The sequence below is a fragment of the Lolium perenne genome, chromosome 4 (genome assembly GCF_019359855.2).
Source record: "Lolium perenne isolate Kyuss_39 chromosome 4, Kyuss_2.0, whole genome shotgun sequence".
NCBI lineage: Eukaryota > Viridiplantae > Streptophyta > Magnoliopsida > Poales > Poaceae > Lolium > Lolium perenne.
In genome coordinates, this window is record NC_067247.2 from 90962916 (window position 1) to 90980370 (window position 17455).

General features: G+C 41.9%; 2 protein-coding genes across 2 annotated transcripts; one reads left to right on the forward strand and one right to left on the reverse strand.

Moving 5' to 3' along the window:
• Positions 1–638: 638 nt before the first annotated feature.
• LOC127346992 (uncharacterized) lies at positions 639–4799 on the reverse strand. Its single transcript, XM_071829075.1, has 7 exons — positions 4622–4799; positions 2952–4247; positions 2642–2781; positions 2313–2534; positions 1154–2222; positions 803–948; positions 639–701 (listed from the first exon to the last, which is right to left on the reverse strand). Exons 1-7 carry the CDS (start codon positions 4797–4799, stop codon positions 639–641), a joined length of 3114 nt encoding a protein of 1037 aa, XP_071685176.1.
• Positions 4800–16408: 11609 nt separating this feature from the next.
• LOC127348492 (uncharacterized) lies at positions 16409–17056 on the forward strand. The gene has a single exon (XM_051374506.1). It carries the CDS (start codon positions 16409–16411, stop codon positions 17054–17056), a length of 648 nt encoding a protein of 215 aa, XP_051230466.1.
• The last annotated feature ends 399 nt before the right edge of the window (positions 17057–17455 follow it).

The following is a 17455-nucleotide window of genomic DNA, read 5'->3' on the forward strand; positions in this document are numbered from 1 at the left end:
ACTTGAAATCTTTCCATTTTTTACCTGCAGACTTTAGTACCCAGTACCTATGTCTTTCTTCAACATTAAAGAATGCCTGCAATACATAAGTAGCAACAGTTAGACAAAAAAAAACCTTTCCACTGTTGCTGCCATTGAAATAAATGTAATGCAGTTTAAATACCTTAACAGTTTCCCACAAGTGCATTTTGTTACATCTGGGTACTTTGCTCCAGCTTGTTGCTGCCATTGAAATTTCTTTTCCTTTAACTAAACTTCCAATAAAATTGGTGAACTGGCTGGTGTTTGGACCACAAGGCTGTCCATTGTCATTGAATTCCACATCTATTATACAGTTTGGATTAACATGTTTCCAGAACCCCTTCATCATTGTTGGACCTCTATGGGATTTCTCTTCTTCTGTGCCTAAAACCATAATTGTTATCACAAATTAGATATACTATAGTTCTTTCCATTGACAAGATAGAACATTATAGATCAAGAATCTAGCCAGGAGTGTTGTTAATTTTAATTGATCCATCTTCATATTCATCACCAGGATCAGTAGTTGCATCACTGTCATAGTCTTCACCATCATTTACTCTCTGCCCATCCTCAGCACCATCTTCTTCCTCATCATCCTCTTCATCACTGTCATCTTAATCATCATCATCATCTTCATCTTCCTCTAGTTGTTCATATATAGTTTCATTCTCAACAATCTGAACAAAGGAAATTTAAAAGTAATAGTTAGACAAATATATTGGAATCCTGCAAAATTGGTTGTGTACAAAGGTGTTGAGATGTAGAATTCATTACTTACTTGCTGGTTCCCTAGCAAGTATCCAGTAGCTTTTGCTATGTGTATGAACCTTTCATAAATATTAGCACCATTACTTTCAGCTGTTACAGCTCCACCTAATTGGATCATCTTTTCCTTCCAATCTTGAGTATCTGACTTATTTGTTCCTGCACATATATTAACTGAATTATTTGTTCATGCACATATAGTAACTTCAAAGAAAAGGAAGAACATGTCAAACAGGACTGTCATACCCAAACTAAGTGTCTATTCTAGGCTCCATGTCAAAGTAATCTCTAATTGAAGGACAAACAACAGAGTACCAATCATCATCTACATCATCTTTCACATAGTATATCTACTTAGCTTGACTTGCAAATATAAATGGTTCTGATCCAAATTCTAACTGCTTCAGGTTTACTTGTGTTACCCCAAAGTTGGTAATGTTTTTAACTCCAGCAGGTTTTGACCATTCACATTTGAACAGTAAAACACTTCCTTGGTTGGAATAATTTAACTCAACAATCTCTACTATTCTACCATAGTATTCTACTTCTCCTTTTACTGGGTTCTTATCTTTAGAACTAGAATAACTGGAAGTCATAGCTGAGTTTGACACTCCATCACATTGGGTGCTTTTGCCTGCTGCAAACTCCTTTGTGTGGAATACACAACCATTAATGATGTAGCTGTTGTACTTCTTCACCATCATGTAAGGCTTGTTTGCTAGCAAAACAATTTCTGCTGGCAATTTAGTGCCTTTAAGAAGCAAAGACTGCACATGGTCAATGAACCAAAGATGGAATGTTCTGTGATGTTCTGCTTCTACCTGTCTTTTATTTTTTTTCTTTTTCCCAGCAGCTAAAGCTTTCATATGCTTCTCTGTGTAGTAATTGATGTGCTCATAATTGAAGAGTACATACTTCTGTGCTTGTGTCCATGACAGGTGATCTAGTTCAGAAGTACTGCAAGCTGATAATGGTCTTCCAAAAATCTTCAGGTACTTGCTGCAATTTTTGTTTGCACTACTTGTCATGTTATCATCATGTCTTGGAGCTTTGTTGAACTTGGTGTTACAATCATCCACATATCTAGAGCAGAATGTCAAACACTCATCGAACAAATATGACTCTGCAATAGATCCTTCAGGGTGGCTTCTATTGTGTACCCAGTTTTTCATGTTGCCAATAAACATCTCGGTGGACCACATGTTCCTGAATTGAACAGGCCCAGCAAGTCTCACTTCAGCTGGGAGATGTATAACTAGGTGCTCCATTATGTCGAAGAACGTTGGAGGAAAAATCTTCTCAAGTTGACATAATATCTCTGGCAACTGTTCTTCAACAATTGCTATCTCTTTATTACTGACGATCTTCGAAGTAATGACTTTGAAGCACTTGGCAAGCTTCACTAAGGGCAATGCAACTTCTTCAGGCAATGTCTTCATTATAGCCAGAGGTAAGATTTCTTCAAACAAAATGTGGCAATCATGAGTTTTCAGCCCAACAAACTTGTTTTCCTCTAACCTTACCTTGTTGTACATGGAGGAAGCATGGTTGTCTGGAAATCTCACATTTTTCACCAGTCCACAGAAAAGCTTCTTCTTTGATGACTCCATGTAGTACACTGCCTCTGGCAAGTCAGGTTTTTCTTGTGTTTCATTAATATGCAAATGTTCTCTAATCTTCATTCTCTTCATATCCATCCTAGCTTTTGCATTATCTTTTGACCTTTTATCCACATCAAGCACATTCTTCTCAATGTGCATTGAATCCAAGTTGTGCCTCACAAGCAAAAATTTCAAATACTCTAGTTGAAAAAAATGCTTCTCTTCTTAAAAGTTGATTCAATAGTATGTACTTCCTCCATATTCTCCAAATCCTCATCCACTTCACCTCTATTCCTTTTCTTCCTTCCAATCCTCTTTTGCTTCTGCAGTTTTCCATATGCAGTTTGGATATCCATTGTCATAGCAGAAATTTCTTCACCTGTAGGCTGCACTGGAGGTTCCACAAATCAGTTGTCCCATCAAAAGATTCCTCATCACTTCTGAATGGATGATTCATTGACAAGAACCTTCTGTGACCTAGAAAACATGCTTTGTGTCCATGCTTCAACCGTCTAGAACAAGTTCCTAAGAGGCAATGAGAACAGACAACAATGCTTTCACCACTCAATATTCCACGGCCCAGCCAATCACTGATGGTCCAGAGCAGTGCAGCATGGACTCTAAACTTTTTACCAAAATGAGAATCATATACCAGAACTCCATGGTGCCACAACTCCTGTAGCTCATCAATTACTAGTTGCAGGTATACATCAATGTCTTTCCCTCGTGATCCCCTTCCTGGTACAATGACAGACAAGATAAAGTTGGTCTCCTTCATGCAAATCCAAGGAGGGAAGTTGTATGGGATCAGAATTATAGGCCAGATGCTGTAAGACAAGTTCATATTCCTGAAAGGGTTGAATCCATCTGTAGCTAATCCAAATCTGATGTTCCTTGGTTCTTTGCTGAACGACCTGTACCTGCTGTCAAAGTTCTTCCAAGCAGGTGAATCAGCTGGATGCCTCATTACTTCATCTTTGGTTCTCCCATCATTGTGCCAACTCATCAGAGATGCTGTTTTGTTAGATATAAACAACCTCCTGACTCTTTTGTTCAGTGGGAAATGCCTGATAACTTTCATTGGCACCCTACTGATTCTCTTCCCACCTACTACACTTCTTACAGTCTTCCACCTGCTTGTTTTGCAAACTGGGCAGACATTGGCCTTGGCATGGATGCCTCTGAAAATTATGCAGTCATTGAAACAGGCATCATAAGTATCATATGCAAGACCAACTCCTCTGATGTACTGCTTTTCTTCATGAAATTTCTTAGGCAGAGAATGTCCTTCAGGTAGTGCTTCCCTGAACAGTGTCAGCATATCTTCAAATGCAGCATTTGTCATTCCCCTGACATTTTTAATATTGATCAATCTTACTAGAAACTGCAGTTTAGAAAACTTCTTGCATCCTGGGTACAACTGCTGGCCACCATCATTGACTAACCTCTTGTATGATTCGACATCTTCATCTTCACTATCATCTTCACTCCCTTCTTCTTCTGAATGCAATGAACTTGTATTGTACATGTCAAACCCATCTAACAGTAGCTGGTCAATCTCATCTCTAGCATTACTAGTATCTTCTGGAAAGCTAGATTGTGTGTCAAGATCATTGTTAACAGCTTGTTCCCCATGAAACAACCAGGTTTTATATCCAGGCATAAAACCAGTACAGATTAGATGATCATTTACAGTTTCTACATCATACCAGAACCTGTTCCCACAGTTTTTACATGGACAAAGTATCTTACTGTCTTTCACTTCATTTCTTAGAGCAAATTTCAAGAATAAGGAGACTCCAGCTGCATACTCATCTGAAGACCTTGAAGCTTCCATCCAATTCTTATCCATTTTTACTGTTTTTAGTAAAACTTAGAGTTTAAATAGAATCCAGTAATGAACTAAGCCATCTTATATTAATTGATACATTGCAGTAATCCAGTAATCAAGCAAGCAATCAATTAACCAAGTAATACAGGAAGGTTAGCAAGCAATCAATTAACCAAGTAGTACAGGAAGGTTAGCATGCAAACAATTAACCAAGTAATACAAGAATGTTAGCATGCAGTCAATATTAACCAAGTAATACAGGAAGGTTAGCATGCAATCCAGCAACTACAATCCAGTACTAGAGCAATCCAAGTATTCAAGCAAACCAGCAAATCATAGTCAATTTATAGCAAACCAGTGATACAGGAGTTTGGAGTTGGAGGTTCGATTCACCACGTACCAGACGAACTCGCCTCCGTGTTGTTTGAGCTCCTGAATCGACGGAGAAACGATCGCCGCGGATCAACCTTAGCTTGGTCTCCACTTGGATTCACCATGGCTTGAACTCCCGTAGGATTCAGCATGGCTTGAACTCCACTAGGATCCACCATGGCTTCAACTCCACTAGGATCCACCATGGCTTCTGGAGGGTCGCCGTCAGCAGAATCGGTGGAGGAGGGCCAAGGTGGAGGAGATCTAGATGAGTGGAGGAGGGCCGAGGTGGAGGAGATCTAGATCGGTGGAGGAGGGCGGCGGCAAAGGAGGGCGGCGAAGGAGGAAGGCCGAGGTGGAGGAGATCTAGATCGGTGGAGGAGGGAGAAGGTGGAGGAGGGCGGAGGTGGCGGAGAAGGGCGGCAGCGAAGGAGGGCGCCGGCGAAGGAGGGCGGCGGCGAAGGAGGGCGGCGGCGAAGGAGGGCGAGATCGGTGGCGGCGAAGGAGAACGAGAGAGGAAAAATGACGAAGGAAAACGAAGGAAACCCTAAACGAGAGAGTGGAAGGACCATTTGGTAAAAATGAGTTCGGTGGAAGGACCATTTGGTAAAAATGAGTTCGGTGGAAGGAACCCTAATCGTTTTGGTAAAAGCAATGCTGCTTTTAAACAAAATAATCATTTGGTAAAAGCAATGCTGCTTTTAAACATGCTTAAATCCATCTTTAAAAGCAATGCTTCATTTAAACTCATTGGAATCCATGCTTAAATCCATGCTTAAGTTGGCTTCTATCCATGTTTATAAACATATCAAGGGAATCACTACTGCATAAGCAGTTCATCCATTTATCTGACCAAAACACATGGTGAGCAGTTACCTATCTATGAATTTTTTTTACCAAATAGACAATGTAAAAAATGACTTGCTTCTACTGCTAGGACCAAGTAAACCAAGCTAGCAGTAGAAGCAACAAGTACAAGATCAATTGTACATCTTGTGCAAAAAGAACAACAGAATTTTCAAAAAATGCAGCAGCTATTGTTACAAGAAAAATTCAATGCAAATGTGATGAAAGCACAAGTGCATTAGGAATTCTTGCATTGACATATATAGTAATACAAATTCAGTTAACTTCCTAACACATAGTAATAACACACATATTTGATCATGCCATCATCAGGTCTTACATAAGCAGCACATCAACAAAAGTAAACACCAGCAAGATGTGTTCCATAGCAGCACATCAACATTAGGCAACAACAGGATGTGTGCCATAGCAGCACATCAACAAAAGTAACCACCAACAATATGTCTTCCACAAACTAACAGTAATTACATATTGCACAAACTACAGTCAAAAGCACCAACGTAAACTAAAGCATCTTCAGTCAGCAACCATCTTCAATCAGCATAGCATTAGATGTCTTCTATCTTGTGGACAGAGACACCAATGTAGTCTTGCATCATATCAAGCCTGATCAGAAGAAGAGAGCCTTGAACTATGGAGTTGGCCTCACATAAATTGTCCATGTCTTCTCCATTCAGCCAGACGACCAGCCTGCCCAAGACCCCAGTTTGAATGAAGTAATGCCCAGCATTGTCTTCACTCATAGTCCTGCTAGAAAACCTTGCAATTCCCCTCATTTGGGTAATTGTAACCATGGACAAGGTTCTCTGGCAGTGCCTGCAATAGAAACCACATGAATAGAGCATTAAGCAATACTGAATGTGAAATGTATGAACTGTATGAACTGCAGGAACTGTATGAACAAGGTTTTTGAGCAGGGAGATTACCAATTGCTTTGCTGTAGCATCAACTGCATCAACTCTGTGAACAATGTACTGAAGCTCATCAATTGAGTCCACATCTTTTGATGCATCCTTGTACATTTCCCAGACTATCTCAGTCATGTCTGCTTCACCAACAGCATGCATGTTTGAGAAAGTTGTCTTGTAAAGTGTGCCTCTGATCTCTTCAGGTACATAAATTGGTCCTGCAAAAATTTATAAAACAGTGAACACAAATTAATAAAAAAACTAATTGTCTGAACAAGTTTCCAAAGGAGTCATGTACATACCATTCATAAGATAGAAGGGTTTCTGGTTTCCATCAGGATCTGCAACAGTTACTTGGAAGATGCCATCACCAGCCTCTTCTTCATACTCCATGCCTTCTGCATCTTCATCAGAAATCACATCTTCACTGTCATCTTCAGTAGGTAACTTGAAGGTGACAACATCGTTGACATCAACAAGGTGTGCCATCAGGAGAAAAGACCACCAGGGGCCACACATGGTTGTGGAGTTTGTTGTCTTCTCTAAGTACAAATCGAGCCTGTGGCCAGCAGCAAGAGCATGCAACCACTTGTCACTGTACTTGTTCAGTTTTTCCTTGAAGTAACAAGGAACAGTCTGTTCAAGCATGAAACGCAATGTGAGATTAGTCTTGCAGATAAATAGAAATTAAACAGTCTGTACAAGGAATTGCATACCGCAAAGTGATCATAGTCCTTTTGCATGATGATCTTGAATGATGTAGCACACCTGTTTGAATACTTGCAGTTGTCCATAGGCTGATGGCAGAACTGACAGTTGCCTTGATCCATTTGAACCTATCAGAAAATAGAAGACGATATGAACCCTAAAAAAGTATTTACAGTGGTGGAAACATATCTAATCAAGCAAACAACCGCATGCAAGGACGAAAAAGGATAAACAGATTGGACTAATGCAGTCAAATCAAGCAAACAAACGCATGCAAAGATGAAAAGGATGAACCAGTACAGTAAAATCAAGCAAACAAACGCATGCAAGGATGAAAAAGGATAAACAGATTGGACTAATGCGAAAAGATCTAAGAAGATTAGATAGAGGGAATGAATAATGTTCAATAGATTGAAACCATGCAGAGACATCAATCAAGAAGAACTGGCACAAAAAAATCACCTTATGGAAAAGACGGCAAGAACTGGAAGCAAGGAGAGGGGGTTTTTTTGTTTCCAACAAAACTTGCAGAAGAGAGGGGGGTTTTTTTTGTTTCGGACTCACCTTGCAGAAGAAGCGACTGCAAGATCTTGATGAACTTGAAGAAGAACCATCGACGAACTGCTACAGGAGATAACCGCTTCCAGTCGTCACCGTCGAGGAACTGCTACAGGAGAAGTGGAAGAAGGGGAGCGACAGAGGAGAAGAAGTGACGGAGAGAGAGAGATGAACTGGTTAATATAGTAGGGGGACGGTATGACTTCCAACAACCCAGCCCAGGATGAGTTATATATGGGCTGGCGACCGGCCCAAAAAGAAAATGAAGGCCCATGCAAGAAAAAATCAACTACTGTTGCAAGAAAAAATCCATGCAAATGTGGTAAAAACACAAGTGCCTTAGGAATTCTTGCATCGTAAAACTTAAAAATCCTGGATTTTTTGGAAATCTCCTTTAGAAATGGCAAAAAGAACATCAGCTGTTGCAAGAAAAAATCCATGCAAATGTGATAAAAACACAAGTGCCTTAGGAATTCTCGCTTTCACATATATAGTAGTAATCACAGTAGATTACAGTAGTCTTATAATTGAATCTTAGCAAATCCAAAACACATTTAATACTATGAAGCAAATCACAGTAGATTACAAAACACAGTGTTCTAAACATTACACACTTCATCCATTCAAATAATAATCACAGAGATTAAACAGCAAGTCACACATGACCACTTAACAACTAGACCCTATACTTCATGGGTTGATGATCTCCACAAAGTCCAGATCAATTGCTTCAGCCCTTGGTGTTGCAATCATTAGAAGGAGAGTTCCTTCAACAATATGTGCCTGCTCCCTAAATTGATCCCACCCAATGGTAAATGCAATGTGATCATCTCCTTCAATGTGGTAAAAGGCTACAACAGGCTCTTCAAGGTCCCTCTTCCACAAGTGTGCAAATCCATTGACAGGGGAGCCGACATGGTTAAATGGTTTTGGATTCAGGTACTGAAAGAGAGAAAAAAACTCTTGTCAGTACAGACTTGTATTTACAGTTCCACAAGTGTCCTGCACATGTCTTATTAGATGTACAACTTACCAGGGCATCAAAGTGCACATTTTCCTCATTATAAATGTGAGCAAAGAACTGCAACTCCTTTGTACTCTCATAGAACTCATTTTCATCAAGTTCCTGGTTTGGTGCAGCCAACACAACTTTGGTCAGGCCAAAGGTAATGGCAGCCATATGCTCCTCAGTGATGGCTCTGATGTTTGTAAATATTGTCTTGTGGAGTTGCACTCTGATTCTTGGGATGTCATCATAAACAACTGATCCAGAACAAAGAAACAAGTCAGTACAGATTATTATTTAGAAGCTGTAATGATAACCTCATGTCAGGCAAAAAATACATGAACACATGAATAATGTATCATACCTTGTTCTCCAGCATAAGGTTTTTCTTCCTTGATAGTGTTCACAATTCGGTACACATTGAGATGGAATCTGTTCTCTTCTTCCATGTAGGTGAAAGAAAGTACATCACCAAGTTGGATATTATATAACCTGACAAGGGACCTCCAGTATGGACCACAAATAGTTGTATTGGTACCATCTTTCACAAGGTACATGTCATAAACCCTCATTGGGCATTTTGCCACCATCCAGTTCTCTGAACATGCAAGCTTACTAACTTGCTCCTTGAATTTGCAAGGCACAATCTAAAATAAATTAGAAGAGCAGGGAGGAATGAAAAACTAATAGCATACCATACTGAGCATTGCAAGGCACATTAAGAAATAATTTGGTAGAGCAGGGAGGCACATCAAGAATTATTAATGCAAGGGAAAAATGCAACTTATTAGAGCAGGGAGGCACATCAAGAAATAATTTGGTAGAGCAGGGAGGCACATACTAACCATTCCATTTTCAAATCCCTGCATCATCTGAACTTCAAAAGAAACTGCACGCCTGTTAGAACGGCGACCACAAATTTCCAGTGGTTGACGACAGAAATGACAACCAACCACATCCATCCCTGATAAGAACATGATTATGACCATAGAAGAAATGGACATGAAAATTGATGCAGAAGCAAGGAAGTATGTGTACCTACCGAAAGTGCAACGCAGAAGAAGGAAAACAAATTGTCCAAACTGATCCTCCCTATGGTTCTGGCGCTGCATGAATCATCAATGAAGAAAGAAGAGGTGTGAAAAATAGAGGAACTCACCAGGAACTGCTTCTGTGTATTCTCTTGGACGGTTGGCCTTCTTATATAAACGGAACTACCACTTACCCACGTTCCCACGATAGGAAGGGCAACACCCTCATGTCGTTTCCAAAAAAAGGCCCACAGGCCCATTATGCAAATAACTAATTCAAGTGTAGGCCCAATGGAACAGAAATACATTGAATGGACATTTTTAAAATTGCCAAATGTTGGCTACCTGCCTTGTTCTGAATATAGATTAATTCAGAACATTGATGTCAGGATAGTCATTTTGTTCAAAAGGAAAGAAATCATCATCAATACAGGAAGGCAAATACAAAAGATCCATGCATTGCAGAACAATACAGGCAGGATAATCAGACGTCAAAAGATCAATGCATAACTTATAATAGTCTTGACCAGTATTACAGCAAGACTATGAGACTTAATTCATAAGATCCATGCATAACTTATAATAGTCTTGACCAGTATTACAGCAAGAACCAATAACACTTAACTTATAACTACTGAACCATCTAACACTGGACTTCTACACTGAACCATCTTCAAGTTTTGTGATAACCATCCTTAGCCAGGCAAACTGATCCCTCCTAGCCCACGGAATATCCCTCTCATCCTTGAAGGTTATCTTGCAAACCTCTCCTTCCTTGAGTTTGAATGATTTAACAGTTTTTGTCCATCCAACACTGATCTTGGCCTTTCGATCACCATCATACCTCATCCTGCAGTACTTGCTTAGAGAGCTTGTACTACAGTTGACAACTACAACGACATCATGAGCTCCACCAGAAATGCCATACTTAATGTGCTGTTGTGACATGAGAAATTTAACAAGATATGCACTGGTGTACTCTTGTGAAAAATCCTGAAATTGATGGAACAAATTCGAAATCAGTGAAATTCCTACAAGAATTTACAATGTTATGGAACCATGCATCATCCTCCAAACCAACCAAAGTCAATCAAACCAGAGACATAGGAACTAAAGCAAGATCATCCAGGAGCAAGAAGGATAAGGGAAAGTAAATCAAACAGAGACATAGGAACTAAAGCAAGATCATCCAGGAGCAAGAAGGATAAGGGCAAGTAAATCAAGCCAGAGACATAGGAACTAAAGCAAGATCATCCAGGAGCAAGAAGGATAAGGGCAAGTAAATCAAAACAACAATCAAACATGACCATTTAGGTGACATCACTTGGTTTGACCAAGAGTTGCTGGCAGAATGTGAGCAACTAGATACAGATACTATTTAGAAGCTATTCTAGTGCAAATATACTTACCATTTTACCTTCTCCTGGTATTACATTGTTTTTCATCAATGTGCAGACATAATGCTTCATTTCTGGCATTGGCAGCTCCTCCACAATGCTACATAGCTGATTCCTTTGATTGCAAGTCAGCTGCACTTCATTTCCAAAAATGCAGCACTTGTCAAATGATTCATCACCACCGAAACCTGGCCCTATTTGACAAAATATTGTGGTGTTAAAATAATAGTAAGGTAATGCAGCACTTGTCATCTTTGAAACATAACTTTGATTAAGAAACAAACCTCGAAGAATGGTCCATGTGTTCCAATCATCCTTGTCAGCACTGAAGTAATCATCGTCTTCACTGTAATGATCATCGTCTTCACTGTAATGATCGTCATCTTCACTGTAATAATCATCCTCTTCAGTCTCATAGTCTGGCTCCTTCTTGTTCTTCTCACTGTGATGGCAAACAACATAAATTAAGCTTCCCATAATGTACCAGTACATAAATTTCATGATGGACAAACAAGATGAATTAAGAATGATAAATTACAACTCTGATGCTAGATTAGGAGCTAAGTACTCTGTTCCAGTGTATAGAACTGTCTGTTGTTCTTATGATCGTGTTTGTGTGCCATTATGTGATGGTAAAGTCACCATATTTGAATGTGGTGAGGAGAAACTGTTGCCAGGGTGCCCAAAATGGCAATCAAACACATGTGCTGTGGCTGAACAGAGATGAATTGTTGTATGCAGGCATCCAAAGAATGTGCAGTTATGTTCGGACAGGTGCAGTACAAGCTATCAAACGATGAATTAAACATCACATAAGATGAATTAAGAATGAAACAAACCTGCTGGCGAGGGTGCTGCTGCTGCTGGCGAGGGTGCTGCTGCTGCTGGCGAGGGTGCTGCTGCGCTGCTGGCGAAGGAGTGTCCGGTGGTTGCAGATCGTAAAATGGAGATGTTGTGAATCTGTCCCGGTGGCAGGGACTCCAGGGAGGGAAATGTTGAGGAAGTTGGTGAGAGCGGAATGGTGACGGTCCTGAAGAGGGGAGCCTGTGGTGCCTGCGCCGGAGATGATGAAATGTAGAGTCAGTACCTTGTTTCAAACATTCACCAACTAAGGACATAAACAGAGCTTCCAAATCTACCTAATCGAGAGTGAGAATTGATGTCAGTACCTTGTCTCTCATCTCCTTGTCTTGGTCCTGCGAACGAGATGGTGAAGGAGATGGGGCATGGAAGGGCCTGCGATGGGGACCTGCTCCGGTAGATCCTGCTCCTGTAGATCCTGCTCCGGGGTTCCTGCGCCAATGAGCTTGCGGTGGCTGCACAGGTGGCAGCGACGGAGACGGCGGCCCAAGATTGCTGATCTTGCGGCGTGATGCTGGTGGCTGCACCGGTGGCGATGGTTCTCCATACTTGCGACGGAGAGAAAGACCAGAGGAGAACGGCCATTGCGGATAAGAAGGATCCATGGCGGTCGGCGAGGGAGAACAGCGGTGGCGAAGGAGGAAGAACGGCGGCGGCGGCAGGAGGAAGAAAGCTAGGGTTTTTTTTGGTCGAAAGAGGAGGCACGAAGGGAGGAGAGCGGTATTTAAGTGGAACGCCGCGGTGGGAGGACGAAAGTGTTTAAGTGGAAAGCACGAATGGCTTTTTTGCAAAATTAACGACGACGTGGGAGGACGAAAGTGTGTAAGTGAGAAAGCACGCAGGGCTTTTTTCGCAAAATAAGAAGTGCATATATTGCCTCTTCCTCTCCGCCCGGACACGATCTAGGTTTCATTTCCCCCACTCCGCTAGGGTTTTCTTGTACACTGAGGAGCCGGAAGGAGGAGACGGAGCTGAGGAGCCGGAAGGAGGAGACCACGCCGGCGAACACGTCGGAGGCAACGCCGGCGAACACGTCCAAGGCAACGCCGGCGAGGAAAGGTACAACCAAATCTTGGACTCTCCATTCCAAATCTTGATCCTTGATCCCCATTCCAAGATCTTGATCCCCATTCAATAATCCTTGATCCCCATCCCCAAAATCTTGTCAACCATTCCTCGTGTAGATCCGCCTATGAAACCAGTAATCGTTTAGGCTTCTGTTGTTGGTGTCCAAAAACAGGGATGGTCTGTCGTTTAATCATGTGTGTAAATCTTCTAAAAAGATGAACAATTGAGGTTCAGATGATTAAGTTTTGTTGGGCTGTGCATATACTGGTCTTAGTGGTTGATGAGGAGCATTTCTGTCATTTTGCATTGATTGCATGTACTGGCTTGTGCATGCCATGCTACTCCATCCTGGATTGCATGTACTGGCTTATTGATGCTATCCTATACTTCTTGGCTTGATCCTACGCTTATATGGATGAATTGCTAGCTGTTGTCTTCACTGATGCATGCTACTGATGCTACTTATGCATCTGAATATGTGTTCCTGTTGCTTTACAGTGATACCTTGGCATAATTCATGCATGGATTTGTTATGTAATCCATCCTGGATGAATGGATTACTGATGAACTGCATATGCAGTGATGCTTAAGTGTTTTGCTTTGCATGATTTGATGTTTCCATGGATACTTTGGAAATAAATAAAGTCTGAATCCTTTACTGGATAGTGAGGTTCAGATGATTAAGTTTTGATGCCTACTGATAGTGATGGTTATCTGTTGTTGGTAAATCCATTACCTTAGTAGCCTTGCTACTAACTGGTTGCTCACACACTTGGCTTAATCTTGTTGGCTGCCTATCTCTGCTTGCATAATAGGGAATCATAGTTCATATGAAAGCCATTATGCTTGCTTATGAAGAATTTCTAGGATTTCTGATGGTTTAATTATCTAGGGTTTCATTGGGTGGTCTTTGATTGCATGTATTGGCTTGTGCATCCAGTGGTGCTGGTGGTAGATGGAACTGTCAAGTCTTTTTGGCTATTGTCAACTGCCAAGTCTTTTTGGCTATTCAGACAAATGAAACGCAAGAGATAAATTTGTTTTGTGCTTGGTGATAATGAATTGTTTAACATGACAATTGCTTTTGTTGGATGAGTTACAAGGCAATAGAAACTGTCTCTGTTTACCAATTGTCTGGTGATAATGTCTGGTTATGGTTTTATACAGATATGCAGATACATAAGCAGTAGCATAGGACAATAAGTATAAAAGCATATGCAACTGTTTGAAGTGGTTTAATTATGTCTGGATCAGTTCCTCCTATTATCTTGTTGGTTTAGCTCCTAGCCTTAGAAAATAGTACATGCAAATGAAGCCCAACCATCTAGTTGCTCTACTGTCTTCAGTTAAAATGCATTACTGTCTGTCTGTCTTCATATTATTTTGATATTAATTTGAGTTGTCTATTAATATTATAACTTCAACCTTCTAGATGGGATCCACAAAAGACAATCCAATTGAAATTGACAGTGATCCAAGCTTGTACTCCGGTTCTTCAAGCTCAGATGCTGCCATGTCTGAATGTGACAAGTCTGAATGTGACTGTCATTCCTTTGGGGTCTTCAGAGGTATGAAATTGCAATTGATTCCTTCTTCTTCCTGTTGGTTAACATCATCTCTAGTCTAATGTGGGTTAACATCAATGTTGGTTAACATCAATGTGGTTATTTATTTATTTTTACTAATGTAGGCTTCCATTACTTAACAATGACATATCTCTTTGTTACAACTAGGGCCACTGGTAAGTGGGAGCCATGATTTTGATGAGCACTGCATGTTTGGAAATGACATGTACTTGACAAAAGGTCAAGTCAATTTCCTTAATGAGCACTGCAACCACTTTCCAACAGAGGAATTTGAGTACTATGTCTACAGGATGACCAAGTCAGCAGTGATAAAAAATAAATGCAAGCTGGTAAAAATACAAAACCTAACCTTCATTACTGTTGAGTACTATAAGAATGCTATTACTGTTGCTAATTGGAACTGATTGTATACATTGTATGGTTGACAGGATATTGGAAAGAAGTTCACTGCCAAGTACCTGAAAAGGTTCATTGACCATGCTCCAGGCAATGTTGTTACTGTTGCTCTAGAGTACACCGACAGCGATGCATGCTTTAAAGTGACCATGAAGATGGCAAAGGGAAAGGCCAACAATGCAATCATAGCAACTGGTTGGTCAAAGGCTATGATTACTTATGAGATCAAAGAAGGAGCCATCTGCATCTTTGAATTCTACGTTGACATGAAAGGTAAGCTTGGTCTGATGATCCACAGTGTACCTGATGACTCTGATGACTCTGATTCATCTGAGTCATCAGAGTAAGTGCTCAACTTCCCTGAGTCATCCAGTTAGTTATGGACTATTAGTTGTCTAAGTTGCTATGGACTGTTAGTTGTCTAAGTTGCTGAAGTAAGTGCTGAACTGCTGAACTACTTTTGATGCCTACCAGTGGGCATTATAATGCCTGTGATGCTTTTGTATGTAATGTCTGACATGCTTTTGTATGTAATGCCTGACGTGCTATGCCTGTGATGCATCTTACTGCTATATCTGTGATGCATGTGATGCATCTTACTGCTATGCCTGTGATGCATCTTACTGCTATATCTGTGATGCATGTGATGCTTTTGTATGTCTGTGATGCATTGCCGGCACTTTTTAAGGAATGCCAGCGAAAGAAATTGCTGGCACTTACCTGTATGCCTGTAATGAGCATTGCCGGCACTTTTGAACATTTGCCACGAAAACAACTGGAGGCATATCGATAAAGTGCCGGTAATACTGAGCATTGCCGGCACTTTTGAAGATTTGCCACGAAAACATCTCGAGGCATATCGATAAAGTGCCGGTAATATTGAGCATTGCCGGCACTTTTGAAGATTTGCCACGAAAACAACTGGAGACACTCGATAAAGTGCCGGTAAAAATAGGTATTACCGGCACATTTTGAAAAATGCTGAGAAATTGATGAGAATTACTGGCACAGACCCAAAAAATGCCGGCAAAGATTACAAATGCAGGCACATTTGAGAAGTGCCGGCAAGAAAGTGCCGGCAATTCTAGCACCTGACGTAGTGATGGTGGAGGCCGAGCAGGATTGTGGCATCATTTGGGTGTTTCCGTGTTGGGAAGGAAAAAGACAAGCTAGCCTCCGTGCGATTGGGAACTCATGAGCAGTCCTGGACGAGGCCGACGCAGGCTCTGGATCGGACTACCGATCTACGTACTTCCTATGTACAGTAGTACTGAATTAACAGAGTCAATCCAATAACGAACGAAAGTGGCCGAAAACCTAACGAAAGCACACACAGCGTTGCGCTGATCACGCTGCCGGAAGGAATTGCAGAGTACAAAACCCAACTCCTGGATCTCGAAACCCTCGCCGTCGCGCGCCGTGGCCATCCATGGAGTGGGACTTCCCCGTGCCGCCGGTGGTCTTCGACGTGTCCATCCCAAACTACAGACAGCAGCACCACCCAATCCCGGAGACCGGCCCCTTGCAACCACCCGCCCCCGTGTTACCCGACGACGACGAGCGGCCGCTCCTCGAGGAGCTGGACATCGACCTGGGTTTGGTCTGGCGGAAGACGATCTCGATCCTCCACCCGCTACGCTCCGCCGACCCGGCCCTCCACGCCGAGAACGCCGACCTCTCCGGCCCCTTCCTGTTCGTGCTCGCCTTCGGCGTCTTCCAGCTCCTCGCCGGGAAGCTCCACTTCGGGGTCGCCCTCGGCTGGGTCACCGTCGCGTCCGTCTTCCTCTACTTCGTCTTCTCGAAGCTCTCGGCCGGACGCCGTGGCGATGTCAACCTCTACAGGTGCCTCAGCCTCGTAGGGTATGGCATGCTCCCCATGGTCATCTTCTCTGCGGTCTCCCTCTTCCTGCCACGGGGCGGCCGGCTCATCTTCGGGGTCGCCATGGGGTTCGTGCTCTGGTCAACCAGGGTCTGCACCAGGCTGCTAGCATCTGGCGCCGCCGACGAGCATAGGGGGCTCATTGCCTACGCCTGCTGCCTCGTCTACATGATCTTCTCTCTGCTTGTCGTATTTTGAATTTGATGCCGTTTATACTTTATACTGTACGCAAGGTATGGACGTATGGTTGCATAAGTTCCCTAGATCATGCTATCTTGTTATTAGAGTCACGAGTACACGACACAAGTCTGCCATGGTTGAATACTTCCTTCCGATGTACAAGTTCGTAATCTATAATAACTAAATAGGAGCAACCCACTAAGTGATTTCTCTCAACATGCAAGCATGCCACATCATCAGGCTGCCACCTCACAAAAAACTGCCAACGTGTCAAGTTGCAACCACACAACTATTAAAAAAACTTAAATTATCAAGTCTTTATCTTCATCATGGGGTCCCTTTAATTATCTCTCTTGACTCTTAATCTCCCCCACTGTCTCTCCTCTATACGGCAAATAGCAAAAGAAACTGATGGAA